We start from the raw sequence: 26,412 nt of genomic DNA on the forward strand, positions 1-26,412 counted from the left end.
TTCATTGTCAGCATTGTTGAGCATTGAAATATGAAGTACAACTAATCGCCAGAACATTGTGTGAAAAAAACAAAAATATAGCAATAATGTGGACTCATGTATGTATGTATGTATTTAGCGTAACAAAAGAGCAGATAAGCTGGCTAAGGAAGCTATTATAAGAGTAGATATTTTAGTAGATATATTAGTTTGGAAAATAGTACATTATGAAAAATGGTGTGGAGTAATGAGGTAAAAGGTAACTGTATAAAATACAGTTGGAGTTACAAGACAGAGGAATAAGTAGGCCGGAGGGGATAATAATAAATAGAATAAGAACAGGTCATTGCTCTTTGAATGGCACTCCTTTCAACATGGGGAAACATCTAGCTGGTTTATGTGATCGGTGTAATGCTATAGAAACAATAGAACGTGTGCTTATTAGCTGCCGGAAATAAGTCAGTCAAAGAAGAATATCGAGTGTAGAAATGGATACTAACAGGGAATTCAAGTTTGAGAATGTGGTTGCTCAGTTAAATCATGATGAAGGGAAAGGAATTTCGTTTCTGAGAAGTACCGAAGTCATCAGGAGCATATAAGGAAATGATGTAGCAGTATAGCCCAAGAGATGGCAGTAGTGCAACATTGTTGGATGCAAGCTGCCGTTAAAAACTAAGGAAGAAGAAGAAGAAGAAGAAGAAGAGCCAATCGAGCGTCGCGTTGTTGACGACCCGGGAGAAACAAAACTAGCTAAAGTAAAAGGAAAAGCGGCAGAAGAATGATTCATACGAGTTATGTCTCTTTGTGGAAAAGAGGATAAAGGAGTGTTAATAGAGCTTCGACTTTTTAAACAATCAATTCGGCTTCTTTAAATTTGGCGTTGTCACAACAGAGAAACTCCTTCGTACCTTTTTGGGAATAAAAACGGGGATTGGTATCGACGGGCTCTTCTTTCTTTTACATCTATTTAAAATGTTGTCTACTGGAGATGTTCAAGGTTATCTCCGTAAACTGGAAGCTCTCCTGCGAGTGATCAAGTACCCGGGATACGTCGACTACAATGGGTAAGCGTCACCACCGCCAGTCCCTTGTTACTAAAGAGATCCAAACTAACAGTATTCGCGTTACATTGTTTTATTAGTAATTTGTGTAAGAAAAACACTTTGATTAAAAACCACGGCTCTTCAGTTGTAGCATTTTTACTGCTAAAGGGTACAAAGCTCGTTCCCAAGAGTGCTTATTCGGCTCGACGCCATCGTTTTCCATTCCTATCTTCTTTGTTTGTTTGTTTGTTTGTTTGTTTTTAAATAAGATCCTTATTTAAAGATTGGTACAATACAAAGTAAAATGAAACAGTATTGCATTAAAGGTTTTGTACTTACAGAAACTGTACCACAAACAAACAAACAAACATTAGCCAGAACATACAATACACATACGCTAGGGGGAGAAGTTTATCTAATTAAACCAAAGAGCGGTGATTGAAGGATCTTCATTTTTCCACATACAACCATAGTTTTTACAGCTCTGGGGTTAGCGGATTTCTTAATTGAATTAAGATATTGCAAAAACTCATAGAAAAGGAGGGATGTCTTCCTAAACATTTGGATTTGTGAATATGAAATTTAGCCTTTAAGATTAACAAGTTAATCATATCTATGTTGAATTGTCTTTGGTTTTTGTGGGGACCAAATAATACATGTTTCCAAAATAGTGCAAAACCTTTAAATCCATCTTCTGAGATGAAGACACGTAATCTCTGCCAGAAGTTTTGTACAAGGGGACAAAACCAAAAAAGATGCATAGCAGACTCCTTACAAGTCTTACAAAAGCTACAGTTTGCATCAATGTCTAACTTGAATTTGCTTTGAAGATAATCTTTAGATGGGTAAATTCTGTGTATTACCTTATAAGAAATGTCTTTAACTTTGTTGGTAATTAAAAACTGATTAGGTAGTTTCCAAACTTAGAATATATATGTATATTCTGCACCACATCTCTGTGCGTTCATCATTTGTTTGAAGCCAGCTCACCTCCTGCAACCACTTTTCCGAGAATACGCGCTTCTTTTGCGGTTCGGACTCCTTCTGACATTTGTTTGGAGGTGGAGGAACATCACAGTAATTGCTTAAAGGAGCTTCTTCGACATCTTTAAGAGTTCTAAACAAACGTCTGTTGTCCTCCAGAAAATCTTATGTCCGCAAACACGCGCTGCAACTTCTTATCTTGTGCGCATTTTTTATTTTGACAGCAATGCGCACCTGCGGACCACTTATGTGCAGCCCTGGTTATGCTATTCTGAAATAAAGGTCTAATAGATTTATTGTTGTTTTTAGAATGCTTAGATAAGCATATCTTACCAACAACAGTTTGTATTGAAGATACCAACGGCATATGGTATGAAGGGATATTAGGTTTATTCTTAAAAAGCATACAAACCCCTGATGGTATTGAGCCAAATACTTCAGCATAATCGTCATGATTTATAGCTAAATTGAGATGTAGACAAAATTCTTCATTGGAGAGAAGCATACCATTTGATGTTTCCATTACATGTACTATCGAGTACAGCCTAATGTGCCTGAGGTTGTTATAGCAATGCAGTCGACCATCCCGTGACATCATTTGTATGTGACACGAACGCTAGAACAAAGGTGGATGTAATCAATATTGATATGAAGTACAATTAAGTATCCATCCATCCTCTTCAGCTAATCCTTTTCAGGGTCGCGGGGCGGCTGGAGCATATCCCAGCTTCCATAGGGTGAGAGGCAGGCTACACCCTGGACAGATTGCCAGTCTGTCTCAGGGCCAACACATAGAAACATACAACTATTTGCAATTACATTCACACCTATGTGCAATATAGAATTACCAATGAACCTAACCCCGCTAACTCCCAGAATACCACGCAAAACGGGGAGAGCATGCAAACTTCACACAGAAAGGGCCCGGCGAGGTGATGGACTTGAACTCAGGACCTTCTTGCTGTGAGGTATGCCACCGGGCTGCCCTAATGAAGTCTATGATATAAAATATTTTTTTGTATTTAATACATTTGTTATTCCAAATCAGAGATTTATGTCGGGAAAAATTATGTTTGTAAAGATGAAGCCAGCATGAAAATGCTTGTAACGGAATTGGAGTTTTGTTTGGGTGAGCAGGAAGAGCAGATCACCTTCTAATCAGAAGGTTGGTGGTTTGATCGCTGTCTCCTCCAGTCTGAATGGGCAATATACTAATACCAAGTTTCACAACGATCCATCGGAGTGTGAATGTGTGTGAATGTTAGATAGAAAGCACTTGTGTAGAAAGAGCATAGAAAAAAGTGTTTGTGCAAATGGCAGCGAATGAGGCAAGTTGTGTAAAGCGCTACATAAGAAGGAATTCTGTCCCTCTATGTTTAAAAATAAGGTTTGGTATTAAATACCATAATCTATGTTTGTCTCTAATGACACGTTTGATCCAGTTCAGGTTGAATTTGATGCTGAAAATGAGATATTTCTCTCTCAGACTGATATTGACAAATATGAATCCCCAGATAAGGTCATTACTACTTCTTTGGCAGGAATACCTTCAATTTCTTTATGGATACAAGCTTCTTTGAGAGGGAACAGGACACCTTTTGTTGTTTAAAGTAAGACCTGATACTTCAGAGAAAGCATTAATACAGTTTTTTTTTTTTTTAATCTGAAACTCATCTTTCGAGGAGATAGCTGTATCATCTGTTAACTTCCTGGCCTGAGATGGCGATCCCTTCAAATGCATCATTGTCTTCCTTGCACAAAGCCTGATTAACACTCAACTATAATGGCATCCAAACAGAATTGAAGTCTTTCTGTAAAAATATAAGATAGTAATTTGACATCATTGTTAATTTGTGTAATTGGCCTCCAATTATCATTTTGTATCATTTGATTCTTATCAGGTTCAGGTGTAATTAAGCCCCGGCACATTGGTGAAAGAAACCTACAAGCTTCTGTGGCCTCCTTTAAAACATTTAATAAGTCAGTGATGTGATCTTGAAAGAGCCTCTGAAATGTTCCAGTGAGTCCATCATCACTTGGGGATTTTTTTCTTGTTCAGTTTACTGATAAACTGTTTGAGTTCTGTCAGAGATAATTCTTGATCACATCATTTCCATTGATTTTTGTCAATAATTTGTGCCCTCATTTTAATCTGTGTAAAGAAAGGTTAAGTTTTTCAGACTGTAGCTTTTGGTAAAATCCCTCAATAACGACAGAGATTTGTTGAGTTTTAAGATATTTTCATTGTTCATTCTAAGTTTATGTATGTGGATGATTTCTTTTTTCCAGTTGGTGTTCCTTTTGCGTTGCTCCATCCATTTCCTTTGAGTGCGACAATAAGCACCCATAGCCAATGCTAATAAATAAGATTTAATCCAGAGTAGTGAACTTCTCATGCTCATGAATAAAATAGATTTTGTTTTAAGTCTCTTTTCTTTGACTTATTCCTTCCTTCTCTTCATTGCAGAAATGTGATATTTTGTGAATTGCCAGTGCTTTCTTAAACATTTTCTTCTGTAGCGTTTCTCCAATTACTGCTAGTAATATTTGTCTTTTTTAGTGAGCATATTATTATGAATATTATAAGCGTATTACTTAATTTCCATTCATAAATGCTAGATAACATTCCAATGGATGCAGCCGTTCCAGTATTTTGCTCAGGGACACTTTGACAGGTGGGCTCGTGGAGCCGTGGATCAATCCATCAGCCTTCATAAAGAAAGACAGCCCACTCTTTACCTGACACTTGCTCCCCCCAAGCTGCACAATAATCTTTTTGAGTGGAGCCTCTTAGTTTAACTGAGCTTGAATGGATCGCCTTGATGTTGCCAGTTAAACACTAGGTTTCACTGTTGTCACAAAATGAACCCTGCAGATTTTAACACCGGTGTTCTACGTAGTGTGGTTGAAGCCATCCTGATAACCTTATCCCACCGACGATGTGGAGATCCAACTTTTTTAATCAAGGCAGTCAAAAAGATGCTGGAAAAGAGGAGAATTCTTGGAACAGAGTTTACACTGAATCATATGAACAGCAAGAAAATACATACAGAGTATAGCAAGCAAAGCAAAAATCCCGGGGTGCACAGACAGCAGAGCGACCCAGAGATGGACAGCAGCAGGAGAAAAGGGAGTGCTGGGGTGTCCTCTGGTCCCCTAATATAGGACCAGTATCCCCGCCCCTGCATGGGTAACTTTCCCACCCGTCCTCAGGCCAAACACAGCTGCAGGGTCGGGTACCGACAAAAGTCTTGCCCAAAGGCCAGTCAGGTCTCTGACTAGCCTTTTCTTTGGCTTATCACAATAGGTCAGAACCAAGTCAAACATTGCACATTAATCCCAATGATTAAATCTTACAACAGGCAGTCAGCATGTGGCATAATCTTATATTATACATGTAAATAATACCTGACCTAACTACATAGGTTACACGCTTATTCTCATTGTAGGCTTATAGTAGGGGTGTGTGTGTGTGCACGCGCGGGCGAAAGACAAAAGAAAGACAAAACACTGACTGGCTGCTCTCATCAAAAACAAGCCAGTGGCGTAGCTCACCATTGTCAGCTTGTTTCAATTTTTCATTAAAATCACAGTTTAACTGTGGGTTCTTCCCTTGACACGTCCCACTAAACTCCAGAAATGTAAATCTACATTTCAAAAGCTACTGTTGAAATTTTCCTCCTCCTTCCAGAGCCCCTTTTCCATTAGCACCTCCTCAGATCGACTTGTTTTTTGTAGCCATTTCTCCCCTTGCCGGGTTTCAAAAATGGCAGTTTTAATTTTTGTGAACAGGACGCTCTCATGACTCATCGTGTGACGCTACTGACCAGCCAGTCTGACGACGTCACATTTTAGTATCTGCTCGGATCGCATAGTGGCATTTAGAAACCCAGGCGCATCTCAAATTGAACGTATTTTTCTGTTCAAATTCAAACCCGCCAGTGGCGAGTGCTAATTTCCACCCCTGCCTGTGCATCAAATGAATGTTAGGTCCAATGTTTCTTTTTGTTTTGTTTTGGGGTTTTTTTGCCCTTTTTTTTTCTAACATACTCCACCCAATACTGAGAAATATCTCTGCACCTTCCAGGTTTTTACAGTATGTTTTTTTTGTTCAGCACTTTGGTCCTTAGCAGGTTGTTCACAATTCTGGCAATAGACTGGCTGCTCTTTGTGAAGACTGAAAGATAAATGTTTGCCACTTAAGGCCATGCAGACCAAGTGTCAGCCTCACACAGGGGCTCCAGTTAAGCAGAAGTCGTGAATTGGTATCAGAGCACACATGTGTGTATTCTGCAGCTTTGGCAGCACCGCCCATCATTTCACGGTTCTTGGAATCATTTGTAAGAAAGTACTTGGCTTGTTCTACATGATTAAGTATGTGTGAATGTATGTTAATAATGTAATAACAAAACAACCAAAAGCCTGTAATACCCCATAATACTACATTTACCATTTTGGGAAGATGCAGGATTGCATCATTGCATGAATTTGTACATATTCTGTAAGTATTTATGTTGAATGAATTTGCACATAATACAGATGGTTGTACCTCTGTCAGGTCTGTGTAAATATTTACCAGATATACCAGATGAATAAAAAAAAGAACAAAATGTAAATCTGAATGTTCTGAACGACCTGATTCTGAAAAGCGACGAATGTGTAATGGTTAAAAAAATCAGCACAGCAGATGGATTTCTGTATCTGCTCTAATGCTGTGAATGCTGTTGTGTGTTACTCTGCCAGGCTGTCCAAAGGAGATCCATCAGCTTTTCTGCCAATACTGAGTTTCACTCTCACCTCCTTCTCTCCACCTTTTGCTGAGCAACTGATGGCAGCTGGTTTAGAGCTGACGGGTAAAACTGACCTCCGCTTTACAGAGGCCGTTTATAAGGTAACAAATTCCTGTGTTTAGAGTGTTGTCTTTTTGCTAATGCGCAAAAACTGTTATACTGCTTGAGCCGCCCCTTGTTTCTCCGTGCTTCAAAAGTGTTGAGGTCTGCGCCCTCGGGTTAGATGCCTCTGTCAGGTCTGTGCTAGACACAATTTAAGTTTGATTCTTTGTTTCTGTTACATGTTGACTAAACACTGGTTCATCCCTCGAGTTAGGCCGCTTTTTATGCTCGAGTGATTTACAGGTTAGTGTTAAGAGGCTTAACAAAGAAAAACCATTCTTCTGAAAATGGTCAGATACAAGGACTTGAGTGGAAATGAATGAAAAAGCCGCCAACGTTCAAAGAAAAAGGCCTCAAGAACTATTACTCAAGACCACCGTTAAGAAATGAACAGAAGCTTGTTGGAATAAAAAAATAAGAAAGAAATGAAGGATTGCTTAAGACTTTTGCAGAGCACTATATGACAACCGTTCAAAGATGGTATTGACCTAAAAGTGTTGACCTACCATTGCCAAGAACATGGGTCTATTTGTGTTACTCTGTGTGAGGCCTGTTTCTGTGATTAAACATTGTTTCGGGGATGCAACAACAGGAATAAAGGATGCACACAAACAGACTTAAGAAACAGTATGTTTGGTATAGGGAATGAAAAGCATGAGGAACTCACCCACATTAATTACAGCACAGAACATTTATCTGGTTCATGTAAACCTTGTTGTTTGTTTCCAAATCCTGTCATGCTTCATTCATTGAGTTATGTTACGTTCAGTAATCACACAGTTAGCCTTTTGTTGTGTGAGGAAAGCAGTTATTAGTGAAAGGAAAAAAATAAATATAAAGAAGAACAGCTCTTATAATTTCATTGCACTGAAGAGTAGATCTGATGATGTCAGAGCGCTGCAGCAAGCAGGAAGCTAAACACTGACACAAAGCTGTCTGTAGCTGTAGCTGGGTATTTGTAAGGATAATGTGAGACACATTTAAAATAATACAACATCGTTTGTCAGTAGTTTTTACCTCTCAGTAGTAAAAAGCTGGTGGGGTGTTGTCGTCACCCTTCTACCAAAACCTTGGACAAGTTTGAATATCAGTGATGTCTACCTCAAGGTCAGAGGTCAAGGTTTCTGAAAATCGTGTGAATGAGATCACTTGAGAGCAGGGTGATGTAGGGTATTGAAACTGATGCTGTAGGTGTATCTACGAGGATGCTGAGGGGTACCACTGGTCACTGCCAGTATTTTCCACATGTGTAGATATTATACTTTCACACGCTACACTTTAAGGAAGGCAAGCCAAAGTGAGGAAAGCTAGCCATGGTCACAAGCAAGGGTGCAGAGAAAAGGTTTGTTGACCAGGTATGTAAAGAATAGATATGAAATTAAAGGGTTTACATACAGTGTTAACACATGTTACACAAGGGATAGCTAATAGATCTATAGCGTGCCCATTCCGAAACACAAGCCTAATGTAGCATTGCTCGATAATGTCATGTGTGTTTTAATCCAATAATGATAACGTTCACTGGGAACAAAAGAAGTGCTAAAAAACATCAAACACCAAAAAATAAAGCATGAAAAGCACAGACAGAGACTGCAGTTTAGATCTTTTTGTTTTCAACACTTCAGCTCAGTATGTGCTTCACTCTTCATCGTGGACCAGCAACAGCAGGAGTACACACAGACTGGCTGTAGCACATACTGTGTACACGCCTCCATCTGACCAAAGAGCAGACAGCGAGCCCGCTCTCTCTACTTTTAATCCCATTTACAGTAGAAAAGTGCTTTATAAGAAAGTCCATTCAGTCCTGTAACAATGTGTCCAGCTTTGTGTGTTTCCTGTCTCCGTTTTGTCTGTCAAGGTGTTGCGAGATATCTTCCAGTATAAGCCCTTGCTGACCAAGCAGCAGTTCCTGCAGTGGGGCTTCTCTCAAAGGAAAATCTCTGTCATCTGTGACATTATTAATTTGGTCCTGCAGAAACACAGCCAGCTGAAGAAGGTACGAAACCTGCCATTTGTTTTTATTTCCATGTATTTGCCTCAAATGGAGAGCGCTTGTTCCAGAAGTTTCTGTAGTGTGTTTGAGTTTGTGTTTGTTGCTGGGTCACAAGTGGCACACTGTGTTACACGAGTCATTTCTCACTCCAAGTTTCTCAAAGCAAACATTTAATATATGACTTGTCACAAGATATAATAATATCCAAAGGTACAGAGAGTTGCTCAATGTTTTATTCCTGAGTAATAAATACTGTTAACTACTCTGAACAGGATCTCCACAGGGACCAGTATAGCTCACTGGTTCAAGTAGGTGACCCATATGCTGCACGCCTACTGGAGAGGCAAAGGTTTGAATCCTTCCTGAGGCCATTTCTTGTGTCTTCTCCCTGTTCGTTCCCAGCTTTCCCGTCTTGTCCTCACTGTCCTGTCTCAGTAAAGAAAGGACAGTGAAAGAAATAAAGAAAAGCCCCGAAAATATATTTAAAACCCCCAAAACATTTGAATGGCTCAGAGGACAAACCACTGAGACACACACAATTCAGCTGAGTAACAGTGTAACACAGCAGTGTAATGTACAGATTATTAGTTACTACATTAAACTATAACTGTTACATACTCACCACAAATCATATGTAGTATAGGATGAATATATTAGGCCAAAAAAGTCTAATATTAAGAATGTTTCTGATGATTTTTCTGAACCAAATACAAGTGTGTTGACTTTTAAAAGTCAGACTTGTTTGTTCTCACAGTGATAAATAGAAATACCATTTGTACCACAGTTTGCAGCCACACAGAAAACAGCAGAGGTGCTAAAGTGGTCAAATACACTGTCATTTACTTCATTGGCATTCAATACATTTCATAACATCAGAGAGCTGCCTTGGTATTCTCCAGCAGTGGGGAATAAAGAGACAAATTATGGACATGAGATGGGGTGGTTGCTGCTGAATAATCATGCCAGTGGACCTGCCAGTTAAAAAATAAAACAGAACTGCCACCCATGTGCTTTGTTTTTTGCTTTTGCCAGTTTAAAAAATGGTAACAATAAAGTACATATGCATTTCTTCCACTGTATGGTACAGCTCAACCCCACTCGTGGGCCATTTATCAATATGCGTACTTGTGTGTTCTTGTGGACTTTGGAAACTTCATCAGTCACAGCCCATAGTTCCACCTCACAGTGTGTGTCTAGAGAAACGGTTACCATACAGCAGTCCTGTAGCCCAGAGTCGAATGCTCTGGCACCCAAGTCTGGTGTGAAGTCGTACATGACCAGCTGATGTCCAGAGAATGGCATAGCATTGTACAAAACTGTACATCAGTGATGCAGTTTACTCAATGCGACAGGCACTCAAAGAAAGTCATGTCTTTGTTAACTGAAAGCCGTTCACAGATGTTTGGAGGATCACATTTACAGAGAGGCGTGACGATAATAATGTAACATTAACAGCTGATCGTTGTGTTTTTATCTATTTTAGGTATCCAGGAAGTCATTTGTCATACATCACATGGAAAATCCTATGACATCTCCCACAAACTCCTCCCATACTGAACCATTGTCCTTGTATAATGGAACACGTGCCTCTGGTGACGTACACTCCCCTGATTCTTCCAGCAGTGACGCTGCAGAGCTGCCAGGAAAAGAGGATAAGGACAACAGCCTCCATGTTAGTGAACTCCTGTGACAGATGTTGGTTATTTGAGATTTTACTAACACGTGACTGCTAACCATGTGACATTAACTTGTCTCCACCCGTGAAAATCGTGATGACAACTTAGAATAAAATGAATAAGGCCCAAATCACACAGGCTTTGAGGTTAGTCAGTGGCCATCTGGCAAGTACCGGTTGTGAGGGGCAAACTGGGTACTCCCTGACCAGTTGCAAGTGGTTACTTGAGGTTGATGGGAACATCTTTGGTAAAGCCCCGGTCAGACAGACCTAGATCTGTGATTCGCTCACCAGTTGGCAAACAGCACCGTGTGATTGATTTGTTGGCAAGCATGTTGCCATAGTTGTCCGTAGTTTGGATGAAAGTAACAAATTTATCTATAAACACTCGCTGGCAACTCTCCAAGCTATAATGAATCTGTGGAAAGTGCAAATTGGAAACTGAGACCATTTGTGCTTTGAGAGATGTTGGGTACAGCTCTTTCACTTTGAAGCTTGAGTCACACTTTCTGACGTTTTGCTACCAGTCACCTCCCGCAGTCACTTACAACCAGTCGGGAAATGCACATTGTTTTCCCTAGCAGGGTGGGTGTATCATGTCCAATATACTGGACATTCTTTAACGAATGATGTCAAAAAATCTTAAAGGATTCAGTGCGTCTCAAAGTTTAATAGGCATGAAAGTCTGAGGATATGTTCAGGGTAGGTTGAACACATGTCAGCACCATGAGTGGTGTATATGGCAGACAGGTTTTGGACCCAGTATGCAGGTCTCGAGAGGCAAAACCTGAACTCAAAAACGGCTTTATTGCATGTGACATTCCAGAAATGCAAAATAAAGAGCTCACTGGAGCCAGGAATGCAGAACACTAGGCAATTAGAGAAAACCATGGCACTAGGTAGCAAAGGAGTCACACAGCAAAGAACACACATGGAGACAATAGAAACATGGCAGGTGATGAGGACAAGGAAGAAGAGTGGCAGGAACAAACTGGGAGACACTGGGAGAACAAGTGAGCATTCATATGCTTACTTGACACAGACAAAAGGTCAAAATACATGGACACATGACTGACTGAGGAGATGAGAGTAACTACAGAGGGACACAAAGGGAGCAAATCAGGCATGACAAGGCAACTGGACCTAAACTGGACATTGAAGCACAGGAGACAAAAGCCTACTTAAGTACAGGAAGTAACAAAACATGGAATCACAAACAGACAAAAGCTACAGAAGCACGGGGACCACAGTGGAAACAAGATTCACTAGGGACTCAAAGGATGCAAAATAAACTAAAACCCAGAACTGAAGTAGATGAGAAAGCGCTCATCTACTTCGCTTAAAATATCAATATTGAAAAACGTTCAACTGAAAACACAGGGTCCAAACTCAGGGATGGTAACAAAAGCTCAGCTATGCAGTGTCTGGCCTCAGCAAGGTCAGTATTCTGGAGAAACGCCTGGAGCAAGGCAGGAAAACAGACAAAGCTAAGATACTCCCTACTTATTTAAAATATGTTGCCCTTTCTTTAGTCTTCTCTCTGATAGACAACAGGAAAGAGAATAACCCGAGCGCTTCTTTTCTGTAATTCTCATATTCTTTTCCAGAATGTGGGAGAAGTCGTCACCGTATCCAGAGAAAGCTGGGAAAAGCTGATAAGCAGAGTCCTGCTGTTGGAAACAAAGTTTGAACAGAGAAATACAGAGGTAGGTGTGTGCACATGCTGTGACGCCTGCTTTTCTCCCTGTAATTCTGTTGATACGTGGCACTTGATTAGGGGTGGGTTTAAAACATTGATTTCCTGATTCAAATCAAATTTATATCGAACAAATGTAAACTTGATGCCAAATTGCAAAACTCTCAGCTGTGTCTGTAATCAAACCTCTAACTTTGCTCTGCTTCACTTCAGCAGCATCAGGTCATGTTCAGATGCTGATTGATGGTTTTCTTACGTTTTCGTTCTACTGCAGAATATTTTTAAGGTTATCTGCTATAAAAAGCCAATCCAGGAACACCTGCTTCATGTTTCTCTGTTTGATCCTCAGTCACTTTGACACAAAGGCCTCTGCTGTGATGCTCACACCTCTGATGAAGTCTGACAGTGTCAGCTTTGTTTTTATACATAGACAGGAAATATATTATAATTCTGATCATTTATAAATGCATATCCATATTTTTATATCGGAGTCCAAATTTAATTGAATCGAATCAGGACCTTGTGAATCGGCTTTTTCAGATTAAATTAAACCACCTTTTCTAAATGACTGGTAATCTGCAACCAGTTTACCCAAATGGTTTAAAAATGGCCATTTTAGTTGCATCTCCTTTTGCCTTCTCATGTCTTTTTTTAGGTGCACAGTACACAGCCATGCCAGTCGTCTACCTCATCGCATGCTTCCAGTTACACAATTGATCCTTCAAAGGTGAGTAATTTGCTCCTTATCTGTCCTGTGTTGTAGTCGTAGTAGACCAAAGTGTAGACATGTGACCTTCTTGACTGTTTGTACGCTGAGTAATTTGGAAAAAAAGGTAATTAAGCTGAGTTGAAAACCTTATGTTTTCAAGCTTTCTCATGATTGGAATGAGTTAGTTTTAAATAACCCCACTTTAAATTTTGTGTTATTATTTTAAATTCTGTTCTGTTATGCTGTCTATGCAATTAAGTACCATTCATTTACACCTGCTGGCACCTCCACGACTTCTTTGGCTGCGAGTCACAGTGACACGTATCTAAAGAGAAACCTCAACATGATATGGTAGAAATCATACAGTCGTTTAGGAAAATTCATTTGAGATGTTTGTAGTTTTGCTCAGTCACTAACATGGAGTGTTCTGGGATTTTGTGGAATCATTAAATCACTGCCTATAATTAAGTCTCAGGACACCTATTTGTACTTTATATCAGTCGCAAGTAGCATAAACTTACACTTAATTATGTTTTTATATTTATACTTTCCATCAGACTGTTCAACACCATCTGGGATGCAGCTAAAAAATACAAAACTGTCTTATGCTAATTTAAACGTTCATTTAATGGAATAAGTCTGTTGGCATTTTTGCCAGCTTTCCTTTTCTTTATAGTAGATTTTTTCCAGTCTTACTGTCTGACACATTTAAAGCTGCTGCTCAATATTCAGTGGGATTGGTCAGATGTTGCCAGTGTCACCCCTTGCACGCGCGTGTACCTAGATTAGGAAAGCCAGGGTAACTTAACAGGTTGATAACCAGCTTCATGTGACCATTCACCGTGATTGCTGATGTTGGTGTCAGTGAATCCAGAACAAAAAGATACCGTCGGTACGTTAAACTTGCATCCTGGTACAAGGCCCATATTTGGGCGTATGAGGACGACTTCTGGCTTATCTCTGCTATCACTACAGAAACTTATTTTGTAGACCAAACTTGGTAGGAAATCACCATTTACTGACCAATTGAGAACATTATTCCTGGATTTTATTTATTTGGGCGATCGTGGCTCAAGAGTGGGCAGTTCGTCTTGTAATCGGAAGGTTGCCGGTTCGAGCCCCGGCTCGGACAGTCTCGGTCGTTGTGTCCTTGGGCAAGACACTTCACCCGTTGCCTACTGGTGGTGGTCAGAGGGGCCGGTGGCGCCAGTGTCCAGCAGCCTCGCCTCTGCCAGTACGCCCCAGGGTGGCTGTGGCTACATGCAGCTTTGCCATCACCAGTGTGTGTGTGTGTGTGTGTGTGTGTGTTTGTTTGAGATTGTGTCATTTGAAAACAGAAAACTTTCCAAGGTGTCCGAATTGAAGTATTTATTTCTTAACCTGCTGTTTGTCTGCGTTGTTTGTTTGTTTGTTTGTTTAGGAAGAGTGTAAATGGGCTACTGATGGGATACAAAGTGTTGCCAACTTGTAAGTACCTGATTGTACTTCTGCAGTAGAAGCAGCCTGATTTTCAGTGTAATGCTGTTTTGATGCAGTTATACTTCTTTAACTGTGAGATTTGCAGGCTGAAGAGCACCTCCAGTCTGTTGCACACTGAATCATCCACAACACACTGTGAATAATAACACTCAAAGCTTTAGTGCACTAAAGCTTTACTATACTTTAGTATACTGTATACTTATTATACAGGTACATATCCACCCATTAATCAGTTTAATCAGAGAAAAATAGTGAGGCTTGACAAACAACAGACAGAGATATCAAAGGGAGTAAAAAGTTTGACAGCATCAATATAATTCATGCAGAGATGTAAACCGGAGCACTCACAGTCAGCTAAATGCATCAACAGAAAGTTATCAGCACAACGATTCAGACAAAAAGCTTTTTAGGGTAAAGACTGAATATTATCAGTCACCTGACCTGCGTGCGACTGAAATGCATTCCACCAAAAACAGAGCGCTCTAGGAGAGCCTCGCATACAAGAGTCTGCTGGTGTCACTAGTTCCAGCACTAAAATGGAAAATTGTGATTTCACATGATGTTTTTGTTACTTTTGTCTTAATAAAGGTCCTGGTGCACCATGAGTTCATCAGTCAGTGACCCTCCCTCTTTAACATTTGGCTACAGATTTGGTGTGGTTCCTAAACTCTTTTACTTTGCAGTAATACTACTTACAGCTGGTCACAGAATATAGGAGAGAGGGACCTGTTGCAAAGGTGCCATGCTATTACGTTACCGTGCTCAGAATTCACAGAGCTCCTTAGAATGAGCCACTTTTATACCCTTGTAGCATGTTGACTGCAAATACCTGAATTTTATCTCTATAGTGTAGCTGCACAAGCTGATGAATGACCTGTTTTAGTGCCAAACAGACATGAAGTGTACTTCACAAGTGCTGCTCTTTATATGGCAGCTGTTAACCTTCTAATTATGTTCTTAGAGCTTGAGCTCAAGTAATTAGTGATGTGGGTGTTTATCGTTTTCATTATGACTGAATTTCATAGTTCGAAGAAGTGGATCTGTACAGTTCAGTTGAGGGGGTACAAGGACCTTTTCGGTCCTTTGGCCAATAAGAAACGTAAGAAATGTTAAACTTACTATAAATGTGTCATATGGTCATTGTGTGAATAATTATCAAGGAAGAGCACTGTCCTGTCCTCTAACATAGTCAACCCAGTGTGAGTTACATGTGGGCGGGTCTACAGGAGGCTCTTCAGCCTGCTGTGGAGAGAATGATATAATAAATAGTTTTAAAGTGCTTTGTTGGCTCCATTTACATATAGGTGATTTTCACGTACTTTACCAAAGACGTATATGCCACCCTGCCCCACCCCTGTAAGACTTTCTCGATCCGCCACTGTGACCGAAGAAGCTGCAGTCCTTTGAAGCAAAAGTCAGGGCAGAAAAACTCCTCACAGTCCGGCCTTAAGCGCGGGAGATTTCTTCCTGTGTTGTGACGTGGTTCACGGTGTCGTAGCGACCATCGTGCGGTATCAACAAAGGCTGCCGTTGTCAGAGGGATTTATACCAGTTACTTGTTACAATATGGAAGAAACCCAACAGCGTTCTAGTTTAAACAGGTAACCTTTCTCTACACGTGACGAGAAAGGCTCGGATTTCCACCGAGAAGCAGCTGAGTCTGTCCGCGTGTGGTGCGCTGTTACGTAGTGTTTTAGTATATGTTCCACCCTGAGCCAATGTCTTTCATTTATCAGTCCGTCACAGTGTTTTTCACATTTATTTTTAATGCTCGGAGGTCGTAAAACTGTCTCACTGGGCTGTTAGTGACGTTTCGAGTTTTATGGTGCGTTCCTGCATCGCCGGAAGTTCCCCGTTGGAGAGATTTTGTGGAATGCCAAAAAAAAAAAATGCAAAAAGGTCGGAACATACGCCAAGTTACCGATCCAATAGTAAAAGCGTGAACCTTTAATCTGCGCTGTTGTGGATTTTGACTCGCCGTGTGCAGAGGCTCTATTCGTGATAAGCGCAAAGTATTATGCTGCTCCCAGTGATACCTGCACGGCTCTACCTTGCCGAGAACCAAATTAAATCCCGTTTTTTCTACATTTATTCTTTCAAACTCGATAATCGGGAGTGACGTCAGTCCCAAATACACTTCCTGTACTCCAGGTTATCTGTTTAGTCTCGCTTGAAGTGGAGTTTTCCGAGATCGACACATGTTTTGGTCCTTGTTGCAACAACAGACCCAGTTTTGCTGTTGACTGCTTAAAGTTTTCATTCATCATCTTCCCATTATCCTTCTGTCTTCATGATTTCTTCCACCTCGATGAGTTCCCCCTTTCCAGACACTAGGAAGCATCTCCCACAGCCTAACACTGCCGCCTCTGCTTTTTCTCTGCTGGGACAGTTTTCTTTGGTTGCACATCTGGCCCTTGTTTCTCCAAACATAAGCCCCGTGGCTCTCAGTAGTTTGTGTTATCGTTTGTGGCTCAGTACAGAGGTTTGTTTGTCAGGGGGCTTATGTGAGTCATTTTGGGGGAAATATTATTTTTATTATTCATAATGTTAATTAAAAAAATAATGTGCAATACTAAATAGTAATACAATTCTTATTCATCTTTTAATATAATTAAAAACTCTCAGTGTTGTCATTATCTGTTGGACACTAACGCTGGCACCCTACCATCCCTGTAAACTGCTGCAGAGGGCAGCCAGAGCAACAGCCCAGTGCCAGACACAACAGGCACCGTGTCCACTCTTTCCATACTCTGACAGCTTAGCTGATTTTGGGGCAGGAGGAAGACCTACAGAGTATTAGTGACATGGTTTTAATGTTGTGACTAATTGGTGTATATCTGAATAGTATCAGTCTTGTTACAAGTGCTGATACTGAAAACCATTATGTTCAAGCTTTTACTAAAGGTTATGCACATTGAGCTTCTACCCAGGAGACTCTGTGGTGTTTATATGTAAATGATTGTTTTGGCAGCTCATCAATTAATACATACGAATGTACACATCAGATAACACAAACTGAATCGTAACATTGATGGTGAGTTACCAGAGTGACGGCTCACAAAGCTGTGAAGTCCCTTAAACCAGAATTGGACAGTTTTTGTTTTCTCTCACATAACTTCATAAATCTCTTGGGGGTTTTTTTCTCTATAGTGGCAAAACCAAGAAAAGAGAGGACTACCTTGAGTGGCCAGAGTACTTCATGGCTGTGGCTTTTCTGTCAGCACAAAGAAGCAAAGACCCGAGCTCCCAGGTACGTCTGCGTTTGCTTATGTGTCAGGGCTGAAACAGATACTTTACTATGAGTTCATATCCAAATTTCTGGTGTACAGAACTGAGGTGTGGTTCAGGTTTAGAAGAGTCTGTTACTATGAGTTTACTGTTGTTGTTGTCATTTGCATGTTGGCATGAGAATGTGTGGTTGCTCATCTCTCCCCAGCTGTCTGAGGACACTGAGGAGCTCCCAGGCCGGCCGAAAGGCACAATCTCCCATTGTGTTAAAATATAATGTATTAGCAGGAACGTTTCTAATGCAATAGTTTAATGTGAAAACGGTCAAACGTCACCTTCATTGTCAAGCTGTCTACGCACAGTCCTAGTTTAGTTTGTTTCCTCTTGCTGTCCAAAAACAGGGAGACGAGGTTTAGGCCTGCTCGGATGTGATGTTCACCGTTGATGTAATGATTATTTAACACAGTTACTCAGACTCTGAAGGAAAGAAAAACAGGGAAAAAGTGGAAATTGAACGTGCCCCAAAAATTGTATTTCCTCCCAATTTAAATATGCAGATGAAAGAAATAGAAAACACAAATTTAAGGTGAGCTGAATATTAGAAAGTCTGTCAGGGAGCGAATTTGGGGCATGCATTATTGTAAAATAGGACGTGGTGGTATAATAATTTTAATTTGATGGTCTTGTTTTTATAAATATAGGAATCAGTTCTTTGTGTGTGCCTCTCTTTATATATGTCCCTCTGTCTCGGTGTGTCTCTCACAGGTGGGAGCATGTATAGTGAACCAGGAGAATAAGATAGTGGGCATCGGTTACAACGGTATGCCTAATGGCTGTAATGATGACCTGCTGCCATGGTCTCGCTCTGCTGATGACCGGCTTGACACTAAATACCCTTATGGTGAGAATGCACACTGTCATTTTTGCTTTCCTCTACAACAGCTTGTTTTAAAATGGTGTGTTTGGTGCATTAAAGTAACAAAGCACTCCTGCTTTGTGTGGGAGAATGTCTGGAGTAAACCAAATCCTATCTAATTTTGCACCATACCGCCAAAAGTATCTGTTCATCTGCCCTCACACCTGAGCGACTCATTCTTTCACAGATGTTTATCTGTGTGTGATTTTATGCACCTGTGATCATGGAAGTGGATGGAACAAAGTTTCAAACGTTTGGCCAGTTGGGGGCAGCAGAGGCTACATAATGAAGCGCTATCAAACTTGCAGTGTGTTTTAGTGACTGAGGTTTGTTTCGATGTCGTGTCTCACAGTGTGCCACGCAGAGCTGAATGCTATTATGAATAAGAACAGTGCTGATGTGAAGGACTGCACCATGTATGTGGCGTTGTTCCCCTGTAATGAGTGTGCCAAGCTCATTATTCAGGCAGGTGAGTATTAACAGCACACACTGTAACTATTTCTACATTTATACTGATTCATGAAGGTCCAGGTAATAATATTAGGAGTCACAGCGGCCAATGTTGGCAGAACTCACTTCATTTTTAATAATAATAATAATAATGGATTATTATGGTCTGATTGGTTAGCCATCACCAGTTTCTGTCTGAATAACAAATCAAGCAGACACCCAACAAAGTCAGACGACTGTATTTGTCTTTCTGTGACTTGTCCCTTGTAAGAGTTATATATTTAGTTAAAACTCCACACCTCCATCCCATAATGACTGATTTAAAATATGTTGTCAAGTAGAGTCAAAACTATTTAAAAAATTGTGATTAAAGCACATTTCCATTTGTGCCCAGCTATTATTCTACAAAGAAACTTGTTAAAAACAGTGTTTTTATGGCCTCTCTCGGCTTTGATAACAGCTTGCATGTTTTCTGGCATTGTTTTTGTACTTGCTGTGATACTCTTTTGTTAGTGACTTACAAAAGGTTTCTAGCTGTTCCCATCGACCTGCTTTGGATGAAACTTTGTGTGATCCATCCAAATCCATCCAAATCCCAAAAGTGTGCAGTGGAATTAAAGTCCACACTTTGAGTACTTGAACTGACGGACTGTCTGAATCAAAGTTACTTTTTCTTGGTTAGTTAAGCTCTGCGTCGCTTTAAAGTTTGCTTGTGGCCTTTGTCTTGTTGGTGCCCACAACAGTCCAGAAGGGTTTCCATGATGCAACAAGATGCTGTCGTAGACAATGTCAATTTTCACAAAGTTCCCCATGTTGTTTCCAGAAATGTAAGTGTGTGTGTGTGTGTGTGTGTGTGTGTGTGTGTGTGTGCGTGTGTGTGTGTGTGGGCACAGGAACAGTACCTAGTTGCAGTCACCTGCACTCCCGTGTCTGTGCTCCCTGACAGATCTGAAGTCTTCCTGTACATTTGTTGACCTCCTTAATGCTCAGTCGCTGCTTCTTAGCAGCTATTCTTCCCTTTTCAGCCTTGTTCATTCAGTTGTCTTATGGTCATTCTGAAAATCTTCTCAGACTAGTTAAGACTTCTTCGTAATCTTCTTTTCTCTCCCAGTACTTAAAAGTTTGAGGTGTGTGGCATCTGTTTCAGTCAGCTTTCATTTTCTGCCTCTTCTTGGCACATTTTCTAAGTACCAGTGTTTGCAGCATGCTTGACCACATTGTGAGAACAACATCTTTCCCCCCATTTGTTTCAAAGACCACCCAGTTAGTTCTAGATGATTTAGACCGCTCAGAGAAGACATAAATTATAATAACAATGCGATTTGCTGTCTGTGCAGGTACTCGGTCACCCAGGATGTGGTCGTCTTAGGAGCTTGAAAGGAAGGCAGTTTGACTTCTTTAGGTTTTTTGAAGATGAAAACAGCCTCTCATCCAAGAGGATGAGAGGCTGTTTTCAGACCAACAGTGTTTAAACCCCAGTGGGGGTTGTCCCTGAAGAGGTGGTCGCTGACCATCTATTAGTCATCAGTGTTATCATATGAGCCAAGGTGTGAAAGAGGGCGTAGGGGGCGACCGTGGTTCAGGTGGTTGGGAAGCTCATCTTGTAACCGGAAGGTTGCCAGTTCGATCCCCAGCTCTGTCCGTCTTTGTCCTTGGGCAAGACACTTCACCTGCTGGTGTTGACCGGAGGTGGTGCAGCCTGGCTTCTGTCAGTCTGCCCCAGGGCAGCTGTGGCTACACCTGTAGCTGCCTCCACCAGTGTGTGAATGTGAGAGTGAATGAATAGTGGTGTTGTAAAGCGCTTTGAGGGTCTCGAAAAGCGCTATAAATGCAATCCATTATTATTATTATTATTATTATCATCATCATCATCTCCAGGGGTTTCAGGTGAGCCACATTCTATCACCTGACTTACATAGACGATGTAACCTGGTGCAAAGTGTGAGTGTGGGTTGTGGCCACCACCTCTGTTCAATAATGGTCATTCACAGTGGACATAGATGGCCTTTTTTACATTTATGAATGTGATTCACTGCTACATCAGGCTGCAGAGTGGGTCAGTCCTTTGGAACAGAAAAAAACAAAAGCGTGTATATTTAAAAAGTGTTAAACCCTCATCGGTGTGTCTGTTACTTAGTGTTTAATCAATTAACCTTAATTGATTTGCAATATTCCATCCTCTGTAATATCAAATAAGATTAATTTATGACCCCTCCCTCACTTTCTCCAGGTCTGAAGGAGGTGGTGTATCTTTCTGATAAGTACCATGACACACCTGAAATGACTGCTTCCAGAAGGCTGCTCAGTATGGCAAAGATCGAGTACAGGTAAGTTACACGTTAGTCTAGAAGGAGAAACTGATGCTTTGTTGCCTTAAGTACGGCCAAACTACTCCGGACCAGAGACTGAATTCAGGTCAGGCGGTGGTTACGTTTCTGCAGTCGTCTGTCTCGGACACTTTCAGAATGTTGTAACTGTTGTTATTGACATACTGCTGTCAGGAAACTTAGGCTTAGGCCAACAGTCTGCTTTTCCATGCTTGCAGAATCCCACTGCTGCAGATATTATCGCCAAATAGCAAAACTAAAGCTTGTGCTTGTGCTTAAAAGTTGTTGTGATGATGGTGCTTCACCTAAATTTCACACAATTCCTCCTTCATTTTGGAGACAGTACAGAGAAAAATCTCTGTGGATGTTGTCATACTGTGACTGTAGTTGAGACTGCCCAATAGATGCATGCTAAATCCAATAGCACGAGTAAGTGGAACTGCATCCAAATCTTAAACTTCAGATTTTATATCAGTTGCAATAAAACATTTCTTGAGTGCAGAGGCTGAAGTGGGTATATTTTTGTTCTATTTCTATTTGATTGCTTTACAAAGTTACCAAGAACTCTGCAAATTCACAAAATTCAGGTTGCATTTGTAAATTGGATGAGTGACGAGAGGTTTCTCCCTCTGACAGCGCTGCGTCCAGATGAACACAATCAAACTTTGGGGTTTACTTACCTGGATGATTGAGCATGCATCAAGACATACAGTACGCTTATTTACATAGCCCCAATTAACAACAACAGCTATCTTTTAGACATGTTGACTTACAATAAGTCAGTATAAACAAAGGACCACCTGAGATCTGAGAACTAAGCGGACAGACATGGAAGGGAGCACAACAAATGAACTGTGCAAGTGAAAATGTGGTGAAAGGGTTGGAATTGTTATGGAGGTCAGAAAAGGATGATTCATGTATTTGATTTAAAGGGAAAAGAAGATGTAAAGAAAAGTAAAGCGCCTGTTTCAGTGGGAGAAACGTGTCGTTTTCCTCAGCTGGGATGAACGGCTGAAAAATAGGATCAAGGGTGTGCAGAGCAGCCACAGCTCCACCTGCTGGCGATCCCAAGAAAGTACCAAATCAAGATTTCACCAACCCTATAGACCAGAGGGATCAAAGTCATTTTACATTTTACAACCACAAACAGCTCACTTTGATCCTAAGGTGGCCAGACCAGTGAAACTCCCTTTTCTGTCAGTGTAAAGAAGTTACACATTTAACTGTTTGTTTGTTTTTTACTAAAGCAAAAAAGGTTGGAGATTGGCCTATAATTAGACTGCTGGGTCTAGAGATGCTTTTTGAGTGAAGGTTTAACTACAGCCAGCTTGAAGGCCTGTGGTGCACAGCTGATTATTAGAGACAGGTAATCATTAGGGCTGTGCGATATGACCACAATCTCATATCCTGACATTAAGACGTCTATCGTCCCGATAACGACATAAATCACAAACATTTAACATTTTCTGTAAGTTCTGTGAATCTCGGGCAGCTCGACTTGCAGGAAGTGTTTCCAGCTGCGCGTCGTGTACATGGAGGCGAGTGTTTTAACGATGCATGAAACGACACATTTTTAGTCATAAGTTGTAACGGCGCCGTTTTCTTTGTGAGTATTTATTACACGGCGTGCTGCGGGGAAAAGCCTGTTCTAACGTTTGAGTCTAAGGTTTATTTTTTAGCACCTGGCGGCTCTTTTTAATTCTCATCCGTAAACACTCTGCAACTTTCATGTGATTCAGTTTATTTTGAAAAGTCTCAACAGGATCTTGAGCTTTATTGTGAAAGGTTTATGTGGAAAACAAACAAGCAGACAGGCAGTGGTTTTACCGTCGTTGTTGCTAATGACAACGCATAAAAACAGGCGCTTGTCCGTCCGTAGTGTGGTTATATTAAATATAAGAGAAAGAGAGAACTTGAAGAAATGAATATAAACACTACAGTGACCATCAGAACTGTGATATTGCTGTAAACAGTTTATTTTGCGACACCACGAAACAAACGACAGCGTAAAATGAAACGACAGACGTTTTTATATCGTCATCCGATATATATCGTTATATCGAACAGCCCTAGTAATCATATTTAAGATCGAAGCATTAATTAATGGCAGGACTTCTTTGAGCAGTTTTGTAGGAATGGGGTCTAAAAGACACGTTGATGGTTTGGAGGAAGTAATTATTGAAGTTAACTCAGAAAGATCAACTGGAGAAAAAGAGTCTAACTTAACATCAATGGTACTAAGAGTAGCTGTAGATAATATTACATCTGTGGGATGATTATTGGTAATTTTTTCTCTAATGGTTAAAATTTTATTTGTGAAGAAGTTCATGAAGTCATTACTAGTTAACGTTAAAGGGATGGTTGGCTCAACAGAGCTCTGACTGTTTGTCAGCCTGGCTACAGTGCTGAAGAGAAACCTGGGGTTGTTCTTATTTTCTTCAATCAGTGACGAATAGTAAGATGTTCTGGCTTTGCAGAGGGCTTTCTTATAAAGCAGCAAACTATTTCTCCAGGCTAAATGATGATCTTCTAAATTTGTGACACGCCATTTCCTCTCCAGATTACGAGTCATCTGCTTTAGGCTACGTGTTTGAGAATTATACCACGGAGCCAGGTACTTCTGATTTGAGGCCTTAGTTTTCACAGGAGCTACAGTATCCAGAGTCGTACGTAGTGAGGAGGTAAAATTATTAACAAGATAATCGACCTCTGTTGGAGTAGCGTTCAGATAGCTGCTCTGCTCTGTGTTGGTACAGGGCATTGAAGATGATAACAGTGGGTGGATTATATTCTTAAACTTGGTTACAGCGCGTTCAGAAAGACATCTACTGTGATAAAGTCTACTCTCCACCTGCTGTGTAATCAATTATTGTAAATGTAAATGTTATCAGGAAATGATCAGACAGGAGAGGGTTTTCAGGAAACACTGTTAAATGTTCAGTTTCTATGCCATATGTTAAAACAAGATCTAGAGTGTGATTAAAGTGGTGGGTGGGTTCTTTTACATTCTGAGAGAAACCGATTGAGTCTAATAACAGATTAAATGCCATGTTGAGGCTGTCATTTTTAGCATCTACATGGGTGTTAAAATCACCCACAATAATTATTTTATCTGAGCTCAGAACTAAATCAGACAGAAACTCTGTGTAAGGCCCAGGTGGACGATAGATGATAACAAGTAAGACTGGTTTCTGAGTTTCACAGCTGGGGTGGACGAGGCTCAGCATCAGGCTTTCTAGGTGTTCTGTCTGCTATACGGACTGTGTGTAATTCTGCTGTGATGGAACCAGTTTAAAATGAGCTGTAGATAAGGTCTGCTGTTAGACTAAAATAAAAAGGTAACCGCCAGAGCACTCACTGTGAAAGATGCACTGATCACACCTGCATTTTAAAAATAAGAACACAGCTGGTCACAACAAAATAAGAAACACACTTTAATAAATAATCGTAAAGGTAGAAATGATCAACTTTATTATCTTGTCCAGACCTGCATGCAGCCTCTCTGTTCAGGCCTGAGTTGCAGCTGTGCTGCTCTGGATTCGACTCTTTATTTGCTCCGATTAGTTCTCTAATCACCATAATCTAGGGCCGTTTCAGGAACACCTGCTAGACCCAAGTTATGATGCTCGATGTGGCTTAAAAAGATCCCAAGACGTGTCTGTGAGCTGAACTATGGATTTTTGTGGTTACAAACCTCTACATGAACCTTGTTATAGCTTATCAGAGTAGGAGGCCAATAAAAATCTTTAAAAGGTGCATTTTCTTTTCTTTAAGCATTTTCTGTGTGTAAAGGTGCGTCTCTGACTAGTCTGTGTGTGTTTGGTGTTTTCACAGGCAGTTCAAGCCCAAGAGGACTGAGATTGTCATTGATTTTAGCTCCATTAACTGCTCTGGAATGCTGAACTGTGCAACCAAGTGAAAATGCAAATGCCTCACCTTGGGGAGCTGTTGAATGAGGCAGTGAGTCAAAGGGACTTTGATGCCTCTTTTTGTGTTTGTCTTCTCGCCTCCTGCTTTGTCCAAAGGAAAACTCAAGGATAACCTGACTTTGGCATCTTAGATATTTTGATATCCTGCTTTAACGTTTTTCTTTTAAAACTTCCTCTGGGTCAAGGAATTCATAAGGCTTATGAACAAACTGTTGTGTTTGGTTTTCCTGTGGCGAGGAGAGTAAATCAGAAATCTGTTTCTGTCAAGCTTCCAGGCTCGTTCTCCTCCATGAAGATCACTTAACCTTTGTTCACATTCACAGCTGAGACTGGGAGATGCTGTCATTACTGCTGGCACTCGGAGCTTCAGCATTCAGTATTTTATCACTACTTTCCTCCTCTCGGCTGATGCCACCTCTACAATACTGGGCTTTAATATTGTTAATACGAGTTAGCTTCATGCAGCTGAGCCTCATCACTCATTAGAGCCAAATGCTAGTTTTAATTAAGCAAACAAGCTGTGAAAGGCTGATTGTGTATTTTTGTGAATATGATTACTGCAGATCCAGGTGACGTAGGTGCAGCGACTAAAGATCTTGGATGAGGTCGAATCCTGGTGACCTCAACATCTGACCTCAAAGTCGGTGTCAGAGGTCAAGTTTTAAGTCTTGGTGATAAGTCAGGACGATTTCCCCGTGTATGTAGTGCAGCTGCATCTACTAGCAGGATGAGGTGTGACACTGGAAGCTGCCAATATTATTTGCAATTAAGTTCATCAAACCTGTTTACCAAAAGTAATGTCTGTAAATTTGACCCCATCCCTGACGTTTTACTTCTACTCTTTAATGCCTCCTCTGTAGTGAAGAATGTCTTTACTGCAGCTGGAGTCAAGTGTCAGAAACAAGAGAGCACACCGTTGTTATTTTGGACCTTTGTAACAGAATGTTTGATTGTACCACAGTAAATCTTTCATTCATTAAACACGCGTGAAAACGAATCATTTGTTCATTTTGTGTCCGTGTACCACTGAGGCCCCACACAGGTAGGAAACACTGCTCACAGCCATGTCAACTGTCACTGCAGCTGAAAAACCACTCTTACCACTGTTTTTT

General features: G+C 40.7%; 1 protein-coding gene across 4 annotated transcripts; it reads left to right on the plus strand.

Annotated features, from left to right (window-relative positions):
• The first annotated feature begins 468 nt into the window (after positions 1–468).
• LOC120716638 (deoxycytidylate deaminase-like) lies at positions 469–26,297 on the plus strand. 4 transcript variants are annotated; one of them, XM_040004200.1, is made up of 12 exons: positions 469–1,043; positions 6,750–6,897; positions 8,721–8,894; positions 10,375–10,563; positions 12,174–12,272; positions 12,918–12,989; positions 14,392–14,438; positions 17,601–17,700; positions 18,444–18,579; positions 18,947–19,063; positions 21,275–21,371; positions 25,864–26,297. In XM_040004200.1, exons 1-12 carry the CDS (start codon positions 952–954, stop codon positions 25,871–25,873), a joined length of 1,281 nt encoding a protein of 426 aa, XP_039860134.1. In that variant the 5' UTR covers positions 469–951; the 3' UTR covers positions 25,874–26,297. The 4 variants fall into 4 exon arrangements, with proteins under 4 accessions (XP_039860134.1, XP_039860131.1, XP_039860132.1 ...); XM_040004197.1 differs by having other exon boundaries at positions 532–1,043; positions 25,206–26,297; XM_040004198.1 differs by having other exon boundaries at positions 549–1,043; positions 8,757–8,894; positions 25,206–26,297.
• The last annotated feature ends 115 nt before the right edge of the window (positions 26,298–26,412 follow it).

Source organism: Simochromis diagramma, unplaced genomic scaffold, assembly GCF_900408965.1.
Source record: "Simochromis diagramma unplaced genomic scaffold, fSimDia1.1 OVJJ01000565.1, whole genome shotgun sequence".
In the NCBI taxonomy this organism is placed as follows: domain Eukaryota; kingdom Metazoa; phylum Chordata; class Actinopteri; order Cichliformes; family Cichlidae; genus Simochromis; species Simochromis diagramma.